This window comes from Sebastes umbrosus, chromosome 6, assembly GCF_015220745.1.
Source record: "Sebastes umbrosus isolate fSebUmb1 chromosome 6, fSebUmb1.pri, whole genome shotgun sequence".
Lineage (NCBI taxonomy): Eukaryota > Metazoa > Chordata > Actinopteri > Perciformes > Sebastidae > Sebastes > Sebastes umbrosus.
The window spans coordinates 8,330,848-8,356,619 of NC_051274.1; the positions used below are offsets into that span (position 1 = coordinate 8,330,848).

General features: G+C 42.4%; 2 protein-coding genes across 6 annotated transcripts in view; both read left to right on the forward strand.

Annotated features, from left to right (window-relative positions):
* plch2a (phospholipase C, eta 2a) overlaps nucleotides 1–6,843 on the forward strand; it is a 214,371-nt gene extending 207,528 nt beyond the window's left edge. For all 5 annotated transcript variants that reach the window (XM_037773701.1, XM_037773702.1, XM_037773704.1 and 2 more), the window contains one exon: nucleotides 4,864–6,843. In XM_037773701.1, coding sequence (XP_037629629.1) covers nucleotides 4,864–6,527 — 1,664 coding nt within the window. In that variant the 3' untranslated portion in view covers nucleotides 6,528–6,843. The remainder of the gene's footprint in view (nucleotides 1–4,863) is intronic.
* A 3,338-nt stretch (nucleotides 6,844–10,181) lies between these two features.
* si:ch211-251b21.1 (uncharacterized protein LOC571720 homolog) lies at nucleotides 10,182–23,450 on the forward strand. Its single transcript, XM_037773740.1, has 10 exons — nucleotides 10,182–10,330; nucleotides 10,523–10,598; nucleotides 13,930–13,961; nucleotides 14,779–14,958; nucleotides 15,749–15,972; nucleotides 17,707–17,804; nucleotides 19,533–19,753; nucleotides 19,851–20,070; nucleotides 21,300–21,550; nucleotides 22,242–23,450. Exons 2-10 carry the CDS (start codon nucleotides 10,535–10,537, stop codon nucleotides 22,338–22,340), a joined length of 1,389 nt encoding a protein of 462 aa, XP_037629668.1. The 5' UTR covers nucleotides 10,182–10,330; nucleotides 10,523–10,534; the 3' UTR covers nucleotides 22,341–23,450.
* The last annotated feature ends 2,322 nt before the right edge of the window (nucleotides 23,451–25,772 follow it).

A 25,772-nucleotide genomic window follows, 5' to 3' on the forward strand; every position in this document is an offset into this window, starting at 1 on the left:
TGTCCTCCAACTGTATCACATGTGTGATTGGCTCCAAGGAGAGTCCGGAGGCCGAAAGAAAGGGTCAGATTAAGGAAAGGCAGGGATGCGAGTCCAAAACGGTAGATGATGAGAGACAGGAGAGAAGTAATCTCACCTCCTCGACCAAGAGACAAGTTCAGCCAGAGCCTGCAGCCAAGCCCCAGTCCCTTGCTGCCCAGACAGAGTCACAGCCATCTCCTTCCCTCCCCAAGTCATGCTCAGAGGCTCAGTTACAGGACTCCCCCAAGGCTCTCCGGCCTATCCCCTTCCCTAGATCCAAAGCCAGGCAAACTCTGGGTGCAGAGCACATCCGACATGAGCCTGACGCATCACAGAAGAACACCCGATCCTGCAGCGTTCCCCGAAGATGCTCCCCCAACACTGTAACACCAGAGCGCAGCCTCACACCAGACTGCAGGACCAACCTCCGTTGGCAGCAGGCGACACCCCCCAACTATGGCACCGTTTGCGGCTCAACGCTCGCCCCGTTCACAAACAGCAATGCAAAAAATGAAGGTTTCTCGCTCAGTGACAGCAGCAGCTGTGAGAGCTTTGGCAGTCTGAGCAGCTTTGAATCGCCTCCTATGCTGCCTCCACGTTCTGTCCTCGACAGCCGCAAGAGGGCCGCGGGCACCCTGCAGCGCGAGATGAACGCCCTGTTTACCCAGAAAATGGAAGAGTTGCGCCATAAGTCCCCCATGTTCTTCGCCGGTAAGATGTATGTGAGGCAGCATTAGCGATAACCCCGTATAGCTGCTGCGTAGTGGCCGTAGAGGGCCTTTCATGTCCTGTAGGCTGTAGACTTCCAGTTAGCCTCCGTACATGCCAAGACCATGAATGTTTGGTAGTAATAAGACGGAGTCTCAGAGTCATCCCTCTGCTGTGTCATCCCATGTGTCCCTGATAGTTTGAGGACAAAATCTAAACTCCCAGCTATTTCTTCCCATCGTGAGAGTTCAGTTCTAGCGTCTGTAGCTTTACCCTAAACCTCATCAATGATTCAATTCAATGCAGTTGATTCCAATTTTGGAATATTTGCAATTGTTTTTCTCTGTGCATTAAAATCCTGTATCTGATACGAACCCCATGCTTTACAGATGAGAGAAATGGTAAGTTTTTAAATTAAAATGAATAGAAGTAGTTTCAACTTAACCTAGTTATTTTGATGCATATAAGCAACATAATTAGAGAAAACTCAAAGCACAGCCTTATATGACATGTTTCCCCCCAGCAGGCGATTGCTACAAGCGGTTTGATCTAGGCTGTTTAATTCAGTTCTACCTGTGAACTGAATAATGACGCATAATAATAACTTCTAGCAAAAGCTTCACGGGGGGGTCACAAGGTCTTTTGGGATTTTAAGGGGTGTAAGACGACCTGGAAACACTTCATTTTACAGGTCCACAACTTTCATTTTTATTTAGGTGATAATCAGCAAGTAACATATTTGATAATACACATTATTTTAATAATTATGTGCTAAAAATAGCATATAATGGTTAAAATTGGGCCCTTAGGCTTGAGAAGTTGCTGCTCTTTATCGGAGGTGGAAAGCCAAAACTAATAGGACACTTCTGATCAGGCACAAATCTCACCATTGTGTGACTTATTGTCAACACAAATGTAACCTGGTAGCTGATGTCATGATTCAGGTAGTTTTTTTTTTAAGAAAGAAGTTATTTGCTAATTATTATTTATTTATCAGCAGACATGGAAATAAAGCATATCAATTAACATTATATTCTTTTCCTGAAAGTGTATTAAATAAATGACCAGCTATTAGGAAATAGCGGAATATAATTATGAAATATTGTTTACAATAAAGTATTTTTTTATAAATATTGAGGTAAATATTGGGGTAATTTGGCAGTATTCCAAAGAAATTTCAAATAGGTTACTTGCTAATTATCACCTAATTACCATGAAATTTGCTGACGTGTAAAATTAAGTGTTACCGACAACATTTTTTCATAAATTATACATGACATGTACTGTATCTCAGCATTTCATTAATTTCTGTGAAGAAAACTAAATTCAATTTTAATTTTTAATTGAAATTAAAACAATATTTAAGATATAAACAGGATAATAGCACTGTGAAGACCTGAACACAAGCTATATTCACAGAGCCTTCCCACTCTGCTAAACAGCCTCATCCTGCATTAGAAAAGTACACAGTTAAGACAACCTAAAAACTAACGGAACAATGGCCGTCAGGGAGAAGAAAACCCTGAATTTGTCAAAAAAGAAGCCTATTAATGTGCCTTTCACATAGAAGGGAATACAATACAGGGAAATCTATTAAAAGTTCCTAAAAGTAATGGGAAAACTCATCTCTGATGCAATATTCACAGGAAATAATCTGCTCAAAATTCATCCAAACAGCTCGTTTTACACAAACTTCCTGTCGTTTATTGTAATTGGGTTAATTGTACAGTTTAGCAGTTGTTCTGTACGGTTATTGTTATGCATTGAATAGAATATGAAATATTAATAAAATATGTCACTTAGTCAGGGGTCGCCAGTTCACTCAATGATAGAAAAGAAGTCCCATAAGAAGAAAACTTTGGGGAACCACTGGGTTAGGGTGCTTTATTGGGCTGACTTGTACTGAAAATGGATCGTAATGTTTTATTATTATCAATATTATAGATATCCACCATCACAAGCCTCTAACAAGCTCAAATATAGTGATGTCTTTAAGTAGTTTACATTCTATTCAAGTCTTGAAATGGACAGTTTTTCAAAAACATGACCTCCAACAACTGGCTGAGCACTGGAAGTCACAGGCCACTGACATCTGTGCTGCGTAAACTCCCTCTATCGGCTTCACATGACATATTTCAGGGGAGTCCAGTTCCTGCCGAACACCAGCTGCTCTACCTAAACCCAATCTCTTCAGCCTCTCAGTTTGTCATGTGATGGCCATCAGAGTTTTACTATCAGAATGATGTCGATTTTGGAGGATCAATTTGCGATAACTTCTCTTGTTAAGATGCTTTCTCTGTCCCGTTAGCTGTTTCCTTGCCACTATTCTCCCTCTTCTTTCCAGTTTTGCTAAACTCCTTTTTTCCTCTCTGTCCCTTTTGCACGCTCTCTCTGTTACTAGTGCAGAATTGAGGGGATGACCAGAGCCAGGTAAACCGCTGAATGCATGCAACCTTTAAATACATCCTCTACACCTTCACCTTCACCTTCACCTTCACCCATCAGTCTCTCTGCCTCACCAGCCTGCTTCTCTCAGGACCCACATGTCACACCTTTTGGAGGGGTTTAGCTGACGTTTGAAATCCATATTCTTCTCCGCTGTCACATATTCTTGAAATTGCACTAACTCAAACTGACATTAGTGGAAGTAATGAGAGCACCATGCCAGCTTTGTCTGTTCACATCATTGAATAGGGGTGCAGGTCCAGACAGGGACACATGCTGTGGGCAAGAGGAAAACAGAATTTATATTATGCACAGAATCTATCACGTTTCACTGTGTTGTGGCCTGTACAATGTTTTGCGTCTTAAGGGTGATTCTGGATTACTACAACTTAAGTCTTATTTCCACGATGATACCATTGTACTCTCCTTGTTCATTGCTGATATCTGAAAACACAGTGTCCACATCACTAAAAAAAGAAGTCTGATAGGTCACGTTGGGACAGGTTTAAACTGACACTTTGAAGAGAAAATGAATGCGAATTGTAATTTCCTCTAAACGGTCCGTCGTAAACATCCATCAGAGTTTACAGACCCACTTCCTGATGGTCAAAGTTGTTAGTTAAGCTTTAATTATTCAGGAAGTTTCATTAAGATCGACATCCCTTTTACAAAAGAGGCCTGAGAACATCGCAGTTGAACAATAGAACAAGACATTGCAGTCACACAAAGCTGCAAAAATAAGCTTTAAATTGTAATAAAGTGGAATATCATTCAATTATCTCGACCTAAGGGACAGTAGGTTGATAAAATATATGAGCTTTATCAAAGACCTATCACAGCCTTCACCACCAAATGGAGTCAAACAGACAACTGAGCCATATAGAGGTCAACTGAGCCAACTTCATTCGTTGATGAAGGCCATGAGGGGCAGTTGAAAGCTCATGTAATGGCCAGTAATTGGACCTTGAATTAAGGTTATTTTGTCAAGTTTTGGGCACTGGAAGTGGCTTCATCAATATAACGCCAAATTCTCCATTCATAACTGATTCTTCCGTGTCAAAGGTAACGACAAGGCTGTACCTTCACATCTATTCTTAACTTCAAGTGGAGATCCATTATTCACATCACCGAAACACTCCACTTGTGCGTGTCTGTCTTTTTCCTCATGAACCAATACTAACCCGTTAAACGAAGCCCTCCGCAGTGTTTTGTTTTTTTTAACTCCTAAAATTAGCTAAAAGTTCAGTCCTCATTTTCTGAGCCTTTCTCCATCATCAGGTTTTGTTCAACATGTAATAAAATCTATTTTGTCCATGCAATGTTTCAAACCCACATCCTGACAAAAAGTGCGAAACATGACACTGTCAACACTTCATACTTACGGCACAGTTTCATAGTAGCAGGACCTCCACTGTCTTCACATTACATTACAATGCATTTATTGTAAGTAGCAGTAGCCTTTCAAAATGAGCTCACCACAGAACAGCAAACTGTATGAAGCCTAATGTTAATTGCTCACATCTAGCAGATATCTGCTTAATAAGGTCAGCATCCAAGCTGATACCGAACCAAATGGATTGGATCAGTGTGTCCATAGTTTTCAAGCACAGTTATCACTTTAACAGCTTAAAGGCTTTCAGTGACCATGAAGGACATTGATGACAGATTTGTTGCCTTGTCTTTCTACAGATTGTTCCACAGTGCAGAGACCAGCTCCTCTTACACTTAACTCTGACGACGCCAGAAACACTCGTGTCATCCGTTCTGTCTCCGCTCCAGAAGACAGCCTGTCTTCACATCACTCCTCATCTACACCACTGAACTCACCATCCACAGCAATAAATGCAGACTCCCCACTGACCGTTCCTTCAAATGGGGTGGTACACAGTCCTATCAAGGTGAGCGGAGACCCTATGAAACCTCCTGCCCCTTCCAGAACCATGTCACTCCCTCCGACGAACCCTGCTGAGAAAACGGTACCATCGCAGTGTAGTCGAGACATCCAGACCAACAGAAGCACTCGTTCATTCATGGAGCACACACCAAACAAGAGGGAAAACCAAAAAACTCTGACAGAAAAGAAAAATGATACAGCAGAGTTAAAGTCTGACCGCAGAGTGAAGCCTACTGCTGCAGCAGCAGCGTCCACTGGATCCCCTGCAGTCCCTGCAGCTGAGACAGCCCAGGCCAGGAGAGCACTCTTTAGCAATCTGCCATCACACGCGCCAGTGAGAAGAGCAAAAAGCGAGGGCCATGTTCGGGTGGCTGTAGCCTCAGCTGGGCAGGCCCAGTCGGCAGTACCGGAGGTCTGCACGGATGCTACCATGAACGACCGCCTTTGGAGCAAGCTGGAGCCAAGCAACCACCGAGGCAGCATGTCCTCCTCCTCTAGCATCTCTTCCAGCGACACTGTCATCGACCTGTCCCTGCCTAACCTGGCCAGGAAGAGCCTCACCAGCCTGCCAGCAGCCAGCAGCACCTGCGATCCTCACCCGGTCAACTGCCGCCACTCAGCATTTGTCTCCTACGATGCCCTGCGAGTCAGCAAGAGCAAGTCCAACCCCAATCTTCAGCAAAGCGAGTGCCCCAAAGATGAGCTTAAGCCCCGTCCCCTGCAGCAACCCCAGGAGGATTCTGTGGACTCACCCAGCAGACTGACTCAAAGGAGGCACACCTGGAGCCGACTCTACATGGAGGGGCTCAAGCAGTCATCAGCCAGTAGGCCATCCCCTGCAGCTACAACCCCAACGGCTACAGCTTCCATGTCCAAAAGCCTCGGGGATCTGACCTCCGATGACATTTCCTGTAACTTTGACAGCAAGTACCACAGCATCAGCCGAAGCTTCATCGTTAGGCCAACCAGGGACCAGCTCCGCAAGGGCAGCCTGCAGAAGTCCCGGCAGCCGAGCAACCTCACAGAGCAACTGCGGAAGCTGACCGACGTGGAGCCCCTGACTGCTAGCGACTTCGCCCCAGAAATCAAGCCCAGAGAGTCACAGGAGGAGTTTGTGGATGAGACCCTGGTGCGAAGGACCTCCTCGAGGAGCCAAAGCAGGGTGCGCTACATCGCAAACAGGGCCAAGAAGGCCCAGGAAAGGCAGAAGCTCCAGGGCCTGGTCCAGGGCAGAAGTGCAAGCTTTAGCCTTACTGGTAGCATTGGCAGTGGAAGTAGTGCCAGTAGCCCCATCGAGGAGCGGGGGAACCCCGAAGGCGCGTGTTGCGTGGCCCAGAGTCCCTGCTCCAGCCTGGACCTGCTGAGTCAGCTCATCCCCCTTGGAACCCCCTCCCCTAGACAGTCCCAGTCCTCTCCAGACTCTGAAAACAGTGAAGTCTTTTTCATGCTCAAACTCTAAGGACTGGCTGACTTGGAACTGAGCGTGAGAGACACAGCTAGAAATATGTTTGGAATACAGTCACGTTTTTTTTTTTTCTCAAGTAGAAATCTTTTTTTTAGTAAAAGGTGCATATCTTGCAGAATATCTCACAGATAATTTCAACGTCTCACAGAAAAACTTCTCTGCTGAATTAGTGATCCATGAACAATCAATTCTACATCTTGAGGTTGTGCAAGATCCATTTATTTTTTTTTAACCTTGTGCATTCAGAAAACATTGTCTTGAAGCTGCTGGACAGCAGTTCTTCTAAAAGCAGCTCTGCCATCTGTTTGCACCAAATGTTAGATAATTGCCAGAATGTATTTAGTGAGAGATACCTGGAGTTTTTATATAGCTGTTTATGTTGACTGTGATCTACTCTCATGTTTGTTTGTTTTTTGGGGGAACTTTACATGAGCATATAGTAGCAATACTGTAGATCACAGCTAGGGGACAGAATATTAAATAAATCTCATTCTGTTTATCCACTTGAACTATAACGGTATACTTTAACTGAGCTGAAAATGAGATACTTCATGTCAAGGCGTTATTATCAGCCCATCCATCCATTAGCAATATTTAGAAAATGATGGCATGGTGTCATATTGAAGCTTGTTTGACAGTTTGACGCTAAAAGCCGAGGCTTGTCTCATGTCATTGCTGAAAAAAATGGAATTATTATTACAATGCAGGATAAAATGTCTCAATTTTTTAGTATTCTTCGTGTAGTGATTACATTTGTTATTCAACCAAACTGCCAATATTTTTGCTAGCCTTCCCGATTCGTGGCATGTGACAGCACTGAGATCATGTACTTTAAAGCAGTGGTAGACTACTCTATACCAAATTTAGCCCTTTTTTTTAAGTTGACTGCATGTCTTTTATGCACTGTAATGTTTATCCTAAGGCTGTGCTTTATTTTACAAAGACTTTTTATATGAAGATTTGTTAATATTTAATTTTTTTTCAGATTGTCTGATGGCAGTCACAAGGGCATCGTGTTCTGAAAGCCTGTGTTCTCATTGGTCCGTGATACTAATACAAGATGAAAATGATCTGTATCAAAGCACGTTTTATTTGTCAACCTGCTGTATCGTTTTGCACTTCCGTGCCAGTTGTTTGTGCAAAATTTTAGGAACAAATATTTAATTCAAACTAATGTGTAATTATGACCTGAATAAATCTCAAATTAATATTACCGAATGTTTCACAGCTCATTTGTTTCATTTGCACTTAATCTACCTACAGCTGTCTTAGCTCAGAGACAAAGACAAGTCGTTAACAAACCAATGAAGCTGAGTCTTATGCAAGCTGACATGCAAAAGCTTTGGCCTTTATTTTGGCAGGGTCTGCTCGCTGCTCTAATTTGGACTCTGCTTGGGTCTGTGTTTACCAGCCATCACCTCTTTCAACCTCTCTGGTGAAAAAAAAAAAAAAAGCAGACCCCCTGCAGGAAGGAAGAATGTTCCAGAACAAAGACGTGAGGCTGCACAAGAGACGACAAGCACAACCGGTCATTAAAGGAGGAAAAAAAACATCTTTTCAGTGTCGCTTGCCACCCACGATCAGATTTTTTTTTACTACAAAACTATTTACTTAGACTTTTTTAGACCCCAGAATGTGGTATGTGGAATAAAAATCCAGTCAGGTTTTGTGTTCTGTTTCCTTTGGAATTGAATTCTTGGTAAAATTGAAACCCATTTGAAATGGCATGTACGCTCTGGGACACAAACTATTCACTGAAACCTAACATAATGATAACAATAATAATGGATTCATGCATAGCTTTGGAGGAAGCTATAATGACAAAGTGTTGGTATCAGCTTCCTTTGACAACCCATGTAACCCATGACAGCCTGGTCTCCTAAAAATTGCATTCCCATACAACAAAACTGCGTTGTGAATTACATTTCAAGGTAAACATATTTTGCCGTGGATTACGTTTGATTATGACGCGTCACAAATACGTTTCTAATGATAGTCTGCAGAAGTCCACGTATAGGGAGGAAGTCAGGGTGGTGTTGGGTCAAAGAAACAGGACTTTCATCCAGGAGATTGCGGTTTGTGTCCGTGTGAAACTAAAAGTCAACATTCACTTGCTTTATTTCACATCTGTAGTTTAATAACGTAACAACTTTATTCATTTTAAGCCAAACCATTTTCTTTTTTACCAAACCTAACAAAGTTTTGTTGCATTTTTTGTTTTGTCTTGTTTCAATTTACAATGTTAACCACGTGTTTAAAACTACAACCATAATCCGTGAGAAAATATGTTTCCCTCGAAACGTAATTGAGAATGCAGTTTAGTTGTATGGGAACGTAATGTTGTAGGAGACGGGGTTGCCCACGCAGTCCTTGAAACCCTCTCAGGACAGTGTTTCTCAGGACACTTGATTTGTCAGTCAAAGGTTTGTCCATTTTCAAGTCTGTGTTTTTTTAATAAATAAAAAAAAAGAAGCTGATGGCCACCTCTGGTGAGCTGTCAGACACTGCCAAGCCTCTTCCTCAGCTCTGTGAGACTTTGTGAAGCACGACATGCTCATTTTAGCGCCACAGACTCTGCTCCAGCCAGCACACAAACACAAAGGACAGCTTCATTAGGATTCCAAGAAAACCACAGAGTCCCTCTTAAAGCCATATTTATCTAGACAATTTGGCACGGCTTGGCCTCTCAACTGAAACCTCCAAGCCCTTTTCAACACTTCAGGCCTGAGAGAATGTTTTTTCTCTCAAAGAGTGAATGAGGCCCCTCCCTTCAAGATGAAGTCACTGCCTGTTTTCGAAGGAGTTTTTTTTGTAAATAAATCAATTTAGTTCGTGAGCTTCTACTAAAAACAATAGGATTTTTTTCTAAGAGAAAGACACAAGGCATGTTTTTTTTTGTGGATAATACTTTAATATGAATTACTGTAGATTATGTAATTTATGAGTTTGGAGGGTTAGAGGAGTCTTAAAGCTGGAGTAGGCAGGTTGGAGTAAATATGATTAAAATATGAATTTTATAAAACAGTCACTATATCCTGACAGTAGTGCATGAGACAGGTAATCTGAAAAAAAATATTTTCCTCCAGCCAAAAATATACTGCCTACTGCCGCTTTAACAGATGTGGTGTGAATGCTAAGGTTGTTTTTCTTTTTAATTTACCACCCTGAGTTCAAACTATAAAACAAGCTGATGTTTTTTCTTAGTTACTTTATCAGATGTTCTCACAGTTACTGTATTACAGGAAATAATGATAATCCCTCAGGGTTATCAGGAGGGAAAGAAAATGTGCTCCAAAACAACTTCCTCTGACTCCCTGGGACCTCCGACCCATCCACCTGTAAGCTCCATGTTAACCGTAGTAGTGGGCTAAAAACAGAACCCCAAAACGTCAAGGATAATATCTAAAACAGTAAAACAAATTGTAAATCATTCAGATCGTTTAATTTCTTTGTATCAGTTGGAATGGTGAGAGGAAGAAAAACACGGTTTGCCTCAAAATCTACATCATTCATACAGGCCTGAACATGTAGATGTAGAATACATCCTGCTCCAATAATTTGATATCACCTCTCTTCAGACATTATTCTGCCAAAACCTCTGAGTTTATTCTCCCCTTTGCGGTTCTATCTCCTCCCCTCCCTGTGCTCCCCCATATAAAGCCCCACTACAGTCCTGTGCAACACAACCCTCCCCATTGACCACTTGCAAGACTTGTGATTTTCTTACACATTTTCCTGGAGTCATCCTTCACACAAAGGTCAAGGTTTTAATTCACACCGCACCTGACGTAACTGAGGTAAGGGAACTTTTGTTTTCTAGCAAAGTGTCACAATTTGCACCAACATTTTATTGAAGTATTTTTCATCATTGAGTAAAAAGTAACATAATCAAACATATCATCCCTGAAATGATTGTGTGAGTGTTAGATGTTCTTGGTTAGACGACATTGCAAATTGAGACGTTTTTAAAGACTCTGTGTCATTTTCAGGGTCGTGGCAACATGACAGGCTGCTTGGCTTTGGTCTTCTGTGTGGCAGCCCTGACTGCATGGAGAGGCACTGCAGGTAATACAAATAACCTGACTCTTGTGAGTCATGTTTTTGTTGCAGAACATGATAGTCCTTATTTACTAGCCACTTCCTGTTGAACTGGGTGTGATGGATAGAAACCCAACCAGTTGCACATGATGCTCTACATGTCCCAACAGGATCTCTCCTCTTTCGGGGCTCTTTAACTACAATATTCAGTGTTGTCTTTGCTAAAGAGCTATCAAAAAAATGTGAAAGAATAATTTTAACTGTCTGCCTTGGACTTCATAAAGGCATATAAGAAATGAACTGGGTTGCTATGTGGTGCCTTTGTTCCCTCTAGGCTATACAAACTGCACACCTTCTGCAGCAGCAAGCAGAAGGACTTTGTTTTCAGAAATTTATTCGGCCACTTGCAGTTGTGCAATCATTAGTCACTGAACTTGGGGGGGGATTTTTCTTTTTACTTGGAAGTAGAACTTGGCTGAAATAATCTCAGCGGGTTCAACCTCAGTGATTGGAGCCAAAGAACATATATTTATTGGTTTACTTTTTTTTAAACTGTCCAAAATGTAACTTTTTTTTCCCCTCACACTCAAAAACTTTAGACTTTAGTCTGCATGTTGACATTTTTAACACGTTGGTGCCAGCCTTGTACTTGTGGTTATTAGATCAGGAGGTGGGGTTTATTAATTCAGCCCAGTATCTCTTGGAATTCCATTCATATTGGAGAAATCAGACATACAGTATGTACATAGATGAGTTTCTGTGCACTGTCACCACAGAGATGCACGTGCAGCTCTGAGATGACAAGGAGTTGTTGTTCAGTAAACTGAACCAACAACAGAAAAGATGGATTAAACATGTTTAATATTTGAGGGGATCACATGCCTTTACTAAAAAACAGGAGATTATGGATCCAGGCCTGATGGGCAAAAGCATTCTAGTCACAGAGCGCTAGCAAAGCAGTGGGTGGTCATGGCGAGCTGCCATGCTCCACAGAACGATAAAAATGAACTGATCAACAACGGGCTGATCGACCCACACTCTAAGGAAATACTTAGATTTAGCAACTATGCCTTAAAACTTAAAAGTGATGCAAGACTTTGTCATGGTTCTAACTTGCTGTAATGTTACGCGACTATGACGGGGAAAAGTCACAACAACAAGCAGCCGTGAATGCTAACGTTAGATAACGTTCGTTTAGATTTGAATAAGACATATCAGCAATATTGTATTGACTTTTGCCATTACGTTTCTGACAGAGGGCTAACCGCTAACGTTAGCCAGCAACCAGCAACACACTTTTTAATAGAGAGCCGTCAGAGGTCTAATGTTAATGTTCACCTGCCCGACATGCTGTGCAAAGAGCTGCTGTGTGACTGGTTGTTCTGTACTAATAACAAGACCAAAATCCAAGTCTCCAGTTTTATATTAACGCTCTGTTAAGGAATCGTTGGATTCCTTAAAAGGAAAAGTGTCTGGCGGCGTACTGTACCAGGGACTCACGTAACTTGAACGCCAACGCCAGTGTCATCCAAACAGACCCTGGTCCCCCAAGTCAAATCACATGTCTGATCTAACGCATTACCCATTTCATAACGGGTGATAATAAAAAACAAATCTCATACTAATACATAGTATGATAATGGTATCTGGTGGTTGGACTCTGCAGGGCTCTAGTATAATTAACAAGAATGTGCAAACAATGTGAAATCTACATTGATAACAACGGCTGCCAAAGCGGTTTTGCCCCCTGAATGCACACTTGTGATACGTCAACGTGGGCGCCATATTGGACCAGGCAAGACTGGCCTGTGAACAAATACAAGTGAATGGGGGAGCTGCTCTTTTTCTGGATAAAAGCACTGTAACATCTACATTTCTCAACCAATTTCAATGAGATGTTATTATATTCAAGAGTTTATGATCTGCGTAGAGTAGGAAAAAAAAAAGTTTTGTCTCCAGTTACTTAAAATCTTGATAGTTAAGCTATAATCGGTGCTCGACGCTCAGGAGAGGAGTGTGTTCCGTATGCTTACGGACTGAATTACTTAAGTGGTGGAAAATAATTAATTCATCATAAGGAATTGTAAAAACTCACGTTTGTCAAGTATATGATTTTGGCTTATTTTCCTTGATGCACTGTTAATGTTTTATAGTTTATATTCAGGTTTTCTTTTCTCACTAGTATTTTGTTTGCAAGTAAAGCACTTTATAGTTTAATTTTAATTTATACTAGACCGAATTTTTTTGCCAGTTAGTCAGTTTATATTCTGGAAAGCTACTTTGTGCTGCAAGATGGGTTTTATTCAGCCAATGAAATAATCTGCTCCTCCAGAGCAGCCCTGCCTCTGTAATCGGTCTGCAGAGTTAAAACCCTGGCTGACCTATGAGACTGGGTCATGCTCCTAAATAATTCCTCACATTGAACTCTCTGCCCGCCGGCCCTGCTGGACTGCTGGAGTCCTATCAAAGCACAGAGGGGGCAGCATCATCCACTGTGGCATCCCATTTCTCACCAGTGGAGGGGCTACCGCCTTGCTGTGGTCCAGAAAGCACTGTGATAAATCAATTAACCATGTGGGGAGGGGAAGACTCTGCAGGCAGGCGGTGAACTGACAGGCATCTCCGCAGATCGTACGTCCTGCCATCTTCTCAAGAGGAGGCTGATGGGGTGTCATCGGCTTTATGTGACCCAACCATGCCCGCTTTTGTTCTCACATGCAATTATGAGGAACTTGCACCCCTGGCACCTCCGCTTATCCCTCCTCCCTTCTCGGACCGACCCTGGCAGGGCATGTTAGGGCCTGCTGGACACGCTGTGAATAAAATTGGTCACAGTTACAGCAAAAAGAAAACAACTCTGAGTGTCATGGGTAATGTCAGGGGATGGGGTGGGGGTTCATCCCCTGCTCGGATTACATGGGGGGGTTTGAAGAACAATGGTGATACACAACCTTACGGACGGGTCCCCACTTTGAACCTCCCTTAGAGGCCCAGTCACCCCCCCTTGTTGTCCCCTGCAACGGTCCCCTCAGTATGCAGCTCTTTTCTCCAGGTTCTCCTGAAAAACAACCGACAACAAGACTGTCATTGTCCTCAAGTGGCTGTTTGGCTTATTTACTACTGTGGCTTAGAGAAAAACACATGAAGGAGACTCAAAGCAACAATATGCTTCATTAGGATTTCAGAGGCTGTTCTGCACATACGCTTGTAGACATGAAACCAAACCCTTAATCAGCCAAAGAACTGGCTTAGAATAAATCCTCTTATCTTTGTGCTACTACTTATGCTTGATTACAATGACTTGTTTCATTACAGGAATCCAAAATTTATCGTGGTGCTTTTTTTTTTTCCATTCTAGATGCCAAGGAGTTATCCATCACCACTATAAAGGTATTCTTTCTTTGTTCCTTGCTCAACACTAGAATGCCAAGTTGGCAGTTATGCAGCTGTGAACACACATTAATTTAGCTCAACTACACTGTGAAAAAGCAGTTCTGGGTCATTACAAGAAGAGTCGTATTTTGAAGTTTGGCCATCATTTCTATCAGTGATAATAAAATTGTACTGGCCGTGTTTGAGCAGGCTTTGGGTGCATGCAGGTAAACAGTCCGTGTGGAGAGCAAAAGAGGCTGAACGCATTGGCCGAAACCCATCGGCTATCATTTGACGACGGTTTTGTCAACTGGTTACTTGTGAAACAATCTGGTCTTACACGTCGCCTCTCAACTCCAACTCCATCCTCGCGTCTCAAGTTCCAAATCGGTCTGTAAACAATATCCGGTGCACGGAAGAGAAAGTCTTGGCCCGGATATCCGATGGCTACACCGGAACCCCAGAAATGTAGCCCCTTGCCCCCAGAGGCTAAGACGTCATCAGACCGATAGCCGTTGGGTACTGAGATTGACAGAAAAGTGACATCACCGAAGATCCAAAAGGTCCAGAAACACGAGCAGTCAGACAATCAGACAGGATGTAAACAGCCCCCCTGGTCAGCCACCCTTCAGGATTTGAAGAGAATTGGAAGATCAACCTAAACCTAAATTCTCTTTTGTAAACAATCATTACAGTTTAAGCATCTGAATAGTCCTGTTTTTAACTACTTGCTCTTGTGCATGATGGCTGTCCCATGTGAATAATGCAATCTTTCAGAATGTTGGTTGTGCATGTCAGAAATTTATATTACGGGCGTTTGTTCTGTTCTCCTCAGCAAGAACCGTACACCATGAGCAGAGGCTCTGGGTTCGAGGGCTACTGCATTGATCTGCTCTCTGAGCTCTCCAAGAAGCTGGGCTTCAAGTACAAAGTGCACCTGGTGAAGGACAACCGCTACGGAGCCATGGACTCCAGCGGCAAATGGAGCGGCATGATTGGTGAAATAATCAGAGGGGTAAATCACAGACCTTGCAACTGTCCTGGCTCTCCTTGAATTATGATAGAGTCACTAAGCAGTACAAATGCGTTAGAGTATGTACATGTATGTATTGTGATATACTGTTGGCTATGTCATTTGTTTTTTCGCCTTTTCTTAAACACAAGCCCCAAATATTTATGACCGAACCGAATATATATACAGTATATCTCTATAAGCATTACAGCAGCTTCACCGTTAAATGCAATTTATAAACAAACCAATTCATTTAAAATATTTTTTGATGAATTATTAAAATTAAGGTAATTATTGTGAGCCATTATTCAAAGCATATTTTTTTTTTTAAATAAAACTTTTGGAATAATATAAGATTTCATAATAATGAGTTGAGGTTTAATAATTTCTTACATTATTTTTCTAATTTATTGTTTTTATTATAAATTACACTTTATTTATTATTTTATTATTGAATTGTTTAAAGGTGTTGTTTTTGTATGTTTGTGGCAATAATGTATCCCAGAGTTTCCCTTACCTCTGGATACAATTTCATCACGTGCCATCATGAGTTTTAATCTCATGATGGTGTAAATGCTTTTTTAGAAACATTAGTCCTGAAAAAAAAACATACTGTATACAGTATTTGGCATTTGGTAAAGAGAGTGAAATGGCATCACATCAGTTTCAAACAAATTCGGTCTAACATAAGTGATATGGATGTTCAATACTGTGTCGCCACGTTACCTATTGTACATGTGAATGTGTCTATGTCTTATGCATGATATGACTCTCTATCTATACCCTGCATCAGGAGGCTGACCTGGCAGTGGCTCCGCTGACCCTCACCGCCGTCAGAGAGCAGTTTGTGGATATGTCCACCCCCTTCATGCAAACAGGAATCAGCTTCCTCATGCGCAAAGACATGGCCTCTGAAGAGAGCAGCTTCAGCCTGCTGTCACCTTTCTCCACCGACATGTGGGTTGGCATCCTCATTGCGTTCCTGCTAACAGGTCTCTGCATATTCCTGATAGGCAGGTAAGTGCAAGCTTCGAAATGTCCCCACTAAACTGCTGGCTGATATTACATGCATTGTTTTAATTTGTGTATGGTAGAAACAGAGCTGTATACCAGGACATGTCTTCAGTATCATGAGAAGTTTAGGGGTAATTTTGATATTTGTCATTATTTTTAATTATGACAAATATCAACAAAGTAAAATCTGAATTTTTTTTTATTTAATGTGAAAAAAAAAACGGTTTGGGTTGTCTAGTCGAATACAACAGCCCCAAGAATGTTTGGCCACCTGATGAATGTAAGTCAGGTTAAAGGGACAGTTCACCCCAGAATTTAAAAAGACATATTTTTCCTATTACCTGTAGTGCTATATATCAATCTAGATTGTTTCGGTGGGAGTTGCCTCGTGATGGAGATATCAGCCGTCAAGATGTCTGCCTACTTTTGAATATACTCAACAGCAATGTCTCTTTACAGAAATCATGACATGGTTACTCAAGATAATCCACTCTCCTTGTTGTGAGCAGTTTCATGTAGGAACTATTTTCTGTCTACTGAACTACCCTCGCCAACCATATCACCGCGCAGAAGAAAACATGCATCTACACCCGATACTGCTAGCTCATTGAGCACTAAGCTAGCTAACGTTGTTGTTTACATCTCGTGCTGTCACAAGCACGAGCCTCTCGTCCACGAGTAGATGAAAGCCTCCTGGCGTTTTGAGCAACACAAGCCAAGGGGTGCCGTTATATTGGAGAGAAGGCAGACGTCTCTACGAGTGATATCTCCAATACTCGGCAACTCACACCAAAACAATCTAGATTGATAAATAGCACTACAGGTAAGAGGGGAAATATGTATTTTTGATTTGAAGGTGAACTATCCCTTTAAAGTTGACTTCACTGAGTTGAAAGTCACCACAGTTTCTAAAAGTTGACCAATGAACAGGTTTGTTTTTACCAGAGACAGCACCACCATGTGGCCAATTATTTGAAAGCACTTTATTTTTCAGCTCATGAAAAAATATTTACCAACAATTTCATAATATTTATGAAATATTTATATTCAATCAATCAAAGCCACAAATTGCGTGAACTTGCAAAAATAACTCTCTCGAGACTCGCTGCCTGACGACCTATCCTAACCTTAACTATTCAAGGTCAATGCCTAACCTTAACCATCTTGCGAGAGTTTCCCAAATTGTGGGCTACCTTCTATGTAGGAGGGGTTGGGGGCCTTTCACATGTTTGTGTACCAGGGCACACAGCCACGTTTCCACATCCTGTATATTACAAAATTCTAAATGATTGTATTATTATTATACCTTATAGTAACAAATGTAGATTGTGTGGCCTTGGCAGAGACTCCTAATTTATTAAATGGTAAATGGATTGCATTTATATAGCGTTTTTCTAGTCTTAGCGACCACTCAAAGCCCTTTACAACACAGGCCAGCATTCACCCATTCACACACACATTCATACACTGGTGGCACCATACAAGATGCCACCTGTTCCTCAAGAGTATACATTCACACGCGCACTCACAAGCAATTTCGGGTTCAGTATCTTGCCCAAGGACTCTTCGACATGTAGACTGCAGGGGGCTAGGAATCAAACCACTGACCTTCAGCCTTTAAACTTCCTGCCATTAACTCCACCGACATTTCAGCAAACCGACGTATACATATGAATCGTGCTTCTGGAAGTGAAGCTTTAACCTTGCTGTTTCTGAGGCCTTCCTTTTTTTCTGCAGGATCAGTCCCACTGAATGGGCTGAGCCAGACACAGAGGAGCACAGCTTCACGTTGGTGCACAGCTTCTGGTACATCACAGGAGCTCTGACCCTGCAAGGTAACGCAGCAGTCTGCTAAACTGAACCACAGGCACAGAAACACACACACACTGCTGCCGGCTGTCTCTTTCTTTATGCTCTCTCAGAATAAATACGCTGCGCTGCAACCTTCTTATTGTGTGCAGTATGTTAGAATGGCTTTAGACAAAATATTTCACAACACAACTTCAATGTGCAGAACTCTGAAAAGCCAAAAGGTGTTTTGAATAAACACTCAAAGTTTGTGGTAGATACAGAACAGAAAAAGTAAATCAATGATACGAAGTATACAGTCACAGTCTACACTCCGTCCTCTATATTTACAGTACTGTAGTGTAAGGTTATCCTCTAGAATACATTATCTATATTTACAGTCACACAGTATTTTGTGTGAGGGGTTTTGCAATGTAAACTGTGAAAACTGAGTCAGAGCAAACAGACAATAATGTGATACAACATTAGGTGGTGATCATCATCAATAAACCCTGTCTGCATTGTTTTAAACTTTTAAACTGAGAGTGAATTAATATCATGAGTTTTTAAGGCGACATATCATGAAAAACCCAGTGCTTGTGTGCACTATGCACATACGTTTGGGTATCTGGAGTTCCTACCAACCCACAAACTGTGAAATAAGACAACCCAGTCAGTTTTTTGTGGGCTGTTTAGATCGGAAAACATGTGATTCAACAAGCCATTCAGATTTGGCTCCCCTTCATATGTCACATGCAGGCTCATTAGAAGAAATCGGCCATAGTTTGAGAACTACCTTTGCAAAGGTGCATCATATTTTTTCTTGTAAGCCAATCAGAGACTGGGCTTTTTTTCAGGAGGGGGTCTTAAAGTGACAGACGCTAAATCGGAGCTTTTCAGTCAGAGGATGAATACAGGTATATTCAGACAGACAGGATGAGAACAATAATGTGTTTTTCTGAACATTTTTCTGCAATTATAAAATGGTCATTATATCCTGACAGTAGTGATTGAGACAGGTAATCTGAAAAAAATCATGTCCCTCTGTGTCCTCCGGTGTCCTCCGGTGTCCTCCGGTGTCCTCCGGTGCTCCTAATGGCATCTGCAAGATTTCACAGACCGGAGGAAAACAACCAATCAGAGCCGAGCTTGAGCCTGCCGTCTCTGAGCAGCTGTCAATCACTCACAAAGTAGCTGTAAAATGAGACAGTTGAGGAAATACCAAGCACCGAAGACCAGCTGGAACAAACGTTCTCATTTTACAGCTAAACAGTACACTACAAGATGTTTCTGAAAACATTTCAGGCAAGAAATAGGCATTACAGTAACATAATATTGATTCATATTTGATCACTGTGCCTAGTTTGACTGTTTGATCAGAGTTTGCGAGTGATTGACAGCTGCCTCCGTTGAATGAACAGCCAATAGGAACTCTCTCTCTCTCTCTGAAATGACCTGTGATTGACCAAAGTCTTCCGTCACAGGCTAGATTTTTTTAAAGCCTGAAAACAGAGCCATGAGGAGGTGCAGAAGTCTAGTTTTCTCTCAGAACATTTGAATTACAATATGCTGAAAGGTTATTATGGAATTTTTGCCCGATGATGCCAAAAGATTCTGCCTACTGCTGCTTTAAAGCATGTAAACATGTACTAGGGGAAACCCAAATTACAAGTACGAACCTGAAAATGAGCATGACATGTCCCCTTTAAAGGAACGGGTTTACTGCCAAACTGCAGGCCTGTGCAGGCACTTGACTGCTATCTCTGTCCTCTCAGGTGCTGGTCCTCATCCCAAAGCCCTGTCTGGACGTGTAGTCAGCGCCATCTGGTGGCTGTTCGCTGTACTGCTTCTGGCCAGCTACTTTGGCAACTTCAACTTCATCATGTCACACTCCAACAGCAAACACGCATCCGTCAAGAGTTTCGAAGACCTCGCTAACCAGGATGTGATCGATTATGGAACAGTCGACGCTGGATCCACCATGTTTTTCTTTAAGGCACATTCTGCAGCTCCTAAATTGAGTTTATAGTCCTTACAGCTGATTTGTGCACAGTGATTAAAATGTCTTATTTTTGCATTGATTTCTTTCCCAGAATTCCAACAACCCCATTTACCGGCGTATCTACGAGCACATGGAGCGTAAGAAGAGCTACGTGTCCAGCCAAGAGGAGGGTGTTCGCCGTGCCAAGGAGGGAAACTTTGCCTTCATCGGTGAAGCCGTGTCCTTGGACTTGGCAGTGGCTCGCGACTGTAAATTGTGCCGTTCAGATGAATCCATCTCTATGAGAGCCTACAGCATCGCAGCCCCTCTGGGTGAGTCGTCTGGACCTGTCAGGATGGTTTTTGCTTCTGGTTTTGTAGCTTGTCAAAACAGGCTTTAAACTTCTCTCTCTCTCTTTCTTTCGAGCTCTCTCTTTTCATTCAACAACTTGGGTCACTTTTTGAGTGTGAGCAGAGTGCAATGCCATAAATGCCTTCAAGGAGCAACTGTCTGAAAGTTCATTTCATTTGCACATTTCATCACATCGAGACAACAAAGACACGCAAAAGACACAGGCCTCTAGTAAAAACACAAGACAAAATGTCATATTGATTATGCCTGTATTCATCAATGAATTTTTTAATTTATGAATCAAACTGAAACTGTAAAAGTGAGGGGGACAAACTTGGATTTTGAAAATTGAGATGGACTCCCCATCCCCAGTGTAAATTACGCCACCCCATGTCAAGCTTCTAATATTCCTATGATATTCATGCCAGGACTTTCAGAACATATGTGATAGGGTTTAGTGATTCTGTGTTAGTGTAGTCCTCCATTACTGGAGTGTGGACAGTCAGAACAGCTAGAAACACTTTTTGCCTTTAGACGTGAAGAGACAACACATTTCATAAACTAAGCATACTTTAAGGTGTAGCATTTTGGGGGATCTATTAGCAGAAATAGATTATAATAACTATGTTTTCATTAGTGTATAAGCCGCTGTCTGACTTCCATTGCTCCTAAAGTAGTGCACGGTGTTACCACGGTTTGGCACTCGGCGGCTCACGTTACCAAGGCCTTGGAAAGGGAGGAGTGAGGGGAGGGGTACTCAGTTGGTTGCAATCTGCAACCACACCGCTAGATGCTGCCAAATCCTACACACTGTCCCTTTAAGCCTTTATTGCCACAGTTTTCTTTTAAAACATGTTACCAATGCAGTGGCCTCCTCCTTTAAAGTCTGATTCTTGAGATTAAATATGTTTATTCTGGGGCTGTTTGTCATGGTTTGGGCACCAAAGATTAATCCAACACCTTTGGGATGAACTAGAACGCCGACCGTGAGCAAAGACCTTATCACCCAACATCAGTGTTGGATCTCACAAATGCTCTCTTAGCTGAATGGGAGCAAATCTCTGCAGCCAGGTTGCAACATCTGCTTGAAAGCCTGAAACCAAAACGATGGAGGATGTTACAGCGGGAGGTTAATGCTCATGGTTTTGGAGTGAGACCTTCATCATCAGCCTCTTTCTTCTATCACACCACCCCCTCTTTGCTCCACCAGATTCCCCACTGGTCAAAAACCTAACCATGGCCATCCTCCAGCTCAGTGAGTCCGGTGAGCTGACTTATCTGCGGAACAAGTGGTGGGCCAGCAGCTGCGTGGACGCTGACAGGGACCATGCCTCCGAGGGCCTGCAGCCCCACGACTTGCGGGGCCTCTTCCTCCTCCTGGGCCTGGGACTGGGTGTCGGGCTCCTCCTGGCCCTGCTGGAGCTCGTATCCAGGGCCCGCAGCCAAGCTAAGGATTGCAAGGTAAGGAAGAGTGCAGTATGACTTTTGGTGAGCCTCTCTAGCGCCACCAACAGGCTGACATTTATGGCTTTTAATGAAATGTCTCAACAACTATTGGATGGATTCTGGTCAAATTTGGTACAAATATCCACAGTCCCCAGAGGATGAATGCTCCTGACTTTGGTGATCCCCTGACCTTCTAGCGACACCATGAAGTCAAAATTTTAATTTGTCCAATTCTGTGGATTATGACCAAATACCTGCTAAAACTCATGACATTCCATCATCCTCCGCTGCACTTAATGTTAGCATGCAAACCAAGCGGCAACCTCCAGGGATGAAAAATGAAGCCAACGGGGAGGTGCCAAAAACTGCAGTTCTTCACATGGCCACTTGAGGCCGGCTCCAAAAGCGAGTCAATCCCCATAGACCCCCATGTTACAATGCCGAAGTTTACAGCAGAAATAAACATTTTCACAGTCTGGTACAAAAAAAGGTCCACCCACTTTGAACTTCACAACGCCTCTTAAGAAACCTATGGGTAAAGTCATAGAGACTACGTCCATATTTTATACAGTCTATGATGCTGTCGTTAGTATTTTGCTCAAAGCACTGCTGTGTCCATGTGGCACAACCACTTAGAGCTGCTAGCACGGCTGTATAGACTTTCAGTCGTGTCTTCTTTATCACTTCTTCTTCTTTTCTTTCACAGAAATCATGCTGCTCGGTGTTGACATCAGAGCTAAGCCGGCGATTCGGCAGCAAAGCGGAGAGTGCAGAGCAAGACGACTCAGACAAAAGCAAAGCCTAAAAGAAAAGTTATCGTGTCAGTCAGATTACAAAAAGCTGAGCGCCTCAGTCCTGTTCCATCAAACCCACTATAGCTTCCTGTGTTTCCGTAGTAACGGCTATGTGTTGTGTGGTCGGTCAGCGTGTTTCGTACTCTTCCAGAAAAGCTCGACTAGCAGATACTGTACAGCATATTAACACAAACCAAGGATCTTAGAGCTTGAAACTGCAAATACTAATCACTCTGATTTGTTGACTGTACAATGTTGTTGCATGTTATCAGATATCCATATCCCACTCACCTACTAACTTGTGTATATTCCTTGTTGAACTAGAATAGTTTTATAAAAGTTTTGCTTAGATATTCCAAATAAATCCCCAATATCCCAAATTTCAAAATCAACAATGCAACTTTATTGTTCATGGTGGAAGTTTGTTTTTGAATACATAGCAGACCAAAACTTTATCAAAACATGTAACATTAGAGACAACAATATAAAAGACAACAAACAAGCTCTACTGATAAGCAAACTATGAAGTGTATTCCAGAAAAGTAGTAAAAGCCCTCAGATTACTGCCCTTATCAATATGTTTATATTTATAATGGATTAAATAACTGTGTAACGTAAAAGGTGTCACAGAAGGATCACCAATACTACTGTTCACCGCACCTCTACAAAGCTTTTTAGCATCTTTTAGCTCATTGTTTTGCTTTTGCTGCCACAAAATACACTTCATCGACCAGCTCTGATAAACACACTGTACACTAACTGTGTTGGGTGTTTGGTGCTGGGCAGGTAGAGACTAGCTGGTAGGGGTATAACGCAAAGCTGTCTGTGTCTGTTAATGTTGCAACAATATCTGTATTCGTATGATAGCTGAAGTGGGCGTCTAGTGTCAACAAAATAGTGTAATGACAATTAATGTAATAGATTTTTTTTAACCATGTACCTGAATTCACAAATAATAACACACACACATGCAAGGTTAGTTGAGAAATATGAGTGAGAATTGTATTGGGCAATAGGCCTATAGTATGATTATCTTTAAAAACTGGATAGGAGGAGGCCCAGATGAATGTAAAAGTTGGTCTGAAGTGTCTATGATTAAAAAAGAATATTGACAAAAATAATGTGGCCCTATTGTATTTTTTTGAAGGGGTTACAATTTTTTAAATGAATCCAGTATTGAGGGAGAGAGCTGTAACCAGCAGCCACGTAACAAGCTGCAAGGGCAATTGTTCAGCGTCAATATACAGTAATGTTACGTCCACTGAAATGCTTGTTTTTGCCACTGACGGGCTCAGATTATTATTATAAGTGTCTGACAACATTGTGGAAAGGACCCTGCATAGAAAACGTTTTTCTTCCCTTTCACTTGATCCCATCTGTTTGTTATTGTGTCCAAGTCCCGCTCAAGGAGAAGTCTCGTTGTGAAATCTGATTATCCGTATACTCTGGCTCAAATAAATACGGGCATATATCGAGTTCAAAGACCACATTGTCAAAATCTTATAAATATTCAGCCATAACATTGTAAATCTTTTAGATAACACTAAGCTACGCTTTCTGTACTCCAACACAACAAACTTTGCCCAGCTGGTGTTTCCACCATCAATGTATTCCACCATTGTCTTCCGGCCAAACGTCACCTTGCGAGATTTCAGAATGGTAAATGGACTTGCATTTATATAGCGCTTTTCCAGTACTTCCGGCCCCTCAAAGCTCTTTACACTACATGTCAGCATTCACCCATTCACACACACATTCATACACTGATGGCAGAGGCTGCCATGCAAGGTGCCTTCAGGAGCAATTTGGGGTTAAGTGTCTTGCTCAAGGACATTTCAGCATGTGACCAGAGCAGCCGGGGATCGACCTTCCACCGACCTTCTGATTGATGGACGACCTCCTCTACCCTCTGAGCCACAGTCGCACAAGCCTTCTCCTTGAGCTCCTTGAGCTCCTCTTTCTATAATTCCAACCACTTCTAATAACAAACAGAGCCTGCCATGGCAAAAACAAGCACCAGTTTTCCCCAATAGCACCATATTGCAGAGTAGCTGCCGTCTACAGCGATCTCCCTCAATACTGGACCAATTTCAGAAATTGTTGTCATTCAAAAACATGGGAAAATAGGGACCAGGCTGAAAAATACCAAAGCTAAAGAGTCAAATATTTATCCAGGTTATGTTTTCGGTCTGTTTGTCAGCAGGATTCCGCAAAAAAAAACACTGGCCCGATTTTCATCAAACTTGGTCTAAGAGTGTAGCATGGGCCAAGGAAGAAACCGTTACATTTTGGAGTAGATTCGAATCACAGGGCAGCTACAGAAATAATTTTTCACTTATGGGAACGGCCTTGGCGGAGGTCTGCACTCTCCGAGTGCCCTTCAAGTTCTCCCAGGAGATGGTAGAGACTAAATCAGAGCTAAAAGAGAGTGAATATTGGATTTAAAGTACATTACATTCATCAGGTACACAAGACTGTTGGCCCCAAGTGTAAAAAAAAAGAGAAAAATCAATGAATGCTGCTTTAAATTTAAAGCCAAGCAAATAGCCATATTTGAAGTGTTTGCAGCATACTGAGTATACAGATTGACTGAAGTGATGTGCTACAGGAGTTATACAAGCTTGCACGGCCATTTTGATGTCTTGTCACTATTGGTGTCCTTTATAACCGACGTGAATATGAGCAGACCACAGCCTCCATTGTGTGTTAGATACTCAAAAGACAGTTTCACATTAAACATAAGTGGTGAGGCTTCAGCAGTATACTGGGTTTGGAAAACTGCGGGGTAGAGCGGGTTGTTCCCTAATCAGAAGGTCAGTGGTTCGATCCTCGGCTCCTCCAATCCACATGTCGAAGTGTCCTTGGGCAAGATACTGAAACCCAAATTGCTCCCGAATGCTGTGCCATCGGTGTGCGAGTGATCATTTAGATTAGATCCTGATGGGCAGGTTGGCACCTTACATGGCAGCCTCTGCCATCAGTGTATGAATGTGTGTGTGAATGCTGACATGTAGTGTGAAGCGCTTTGGATGGTTGGAAGACTGGAAAAGCTCTATATATATAAATGCAAGACCATTTACCAAGTTCATTACTGGATGTCATGGCGGAACGGTGGTGCATTGGTTAGCACTGCAAAAGGGTCGCAGGTTCAAACCCGGCTTGTGTGGACTTTGCAAGTTCTCCCCCTGTTAGCGTGGGTTTTCTCCGGGGTTTTCCGCCTTCCTCCCACAGTCCAAAGACATGCAGGTTCATTGTTGACTCTAAATTGCCCGTAGGTGTGAATGTGAGTGTGAATGGTTGTCTGTCCTTGTGTGTCAGCCCTGTGATAGTCTGGCGACCTGTCCAGAATGCACCCTGCCTTCGCCCAATGTCAGCTGGGATCAGCTCCAGCCTCCTCCCCCCGGATAGGCCAAGTGGTTACAGATAATGGATTGGATTATTGG

Bases quoted from the DNA above. Each gene is read 5' to 3' on its own strand.
- si:ch211-251b21.1 (XM_037773740.1), top strand. From the start codon at position 10,535: ATGACAGGCTGCTTGGCTTTGGTCTTCTGTGTGGCAGCCCTGACTGCA. The intron at 17,805-19,532 runs GTAACGCAGCAG...CTGTCCTCTCAG, and splicing joins AGGAGCTCTGACCCTGCAAG to GTGCTGGTCCTCATCCCAAA. The intron at 21,551-22,241 runs GTAAGGAAGAGT...TTTCTTTCACAG, and splicing joins GCCAAGCTAAGGATTGCAAG to AAATCATGCTGCTCGGTGTT.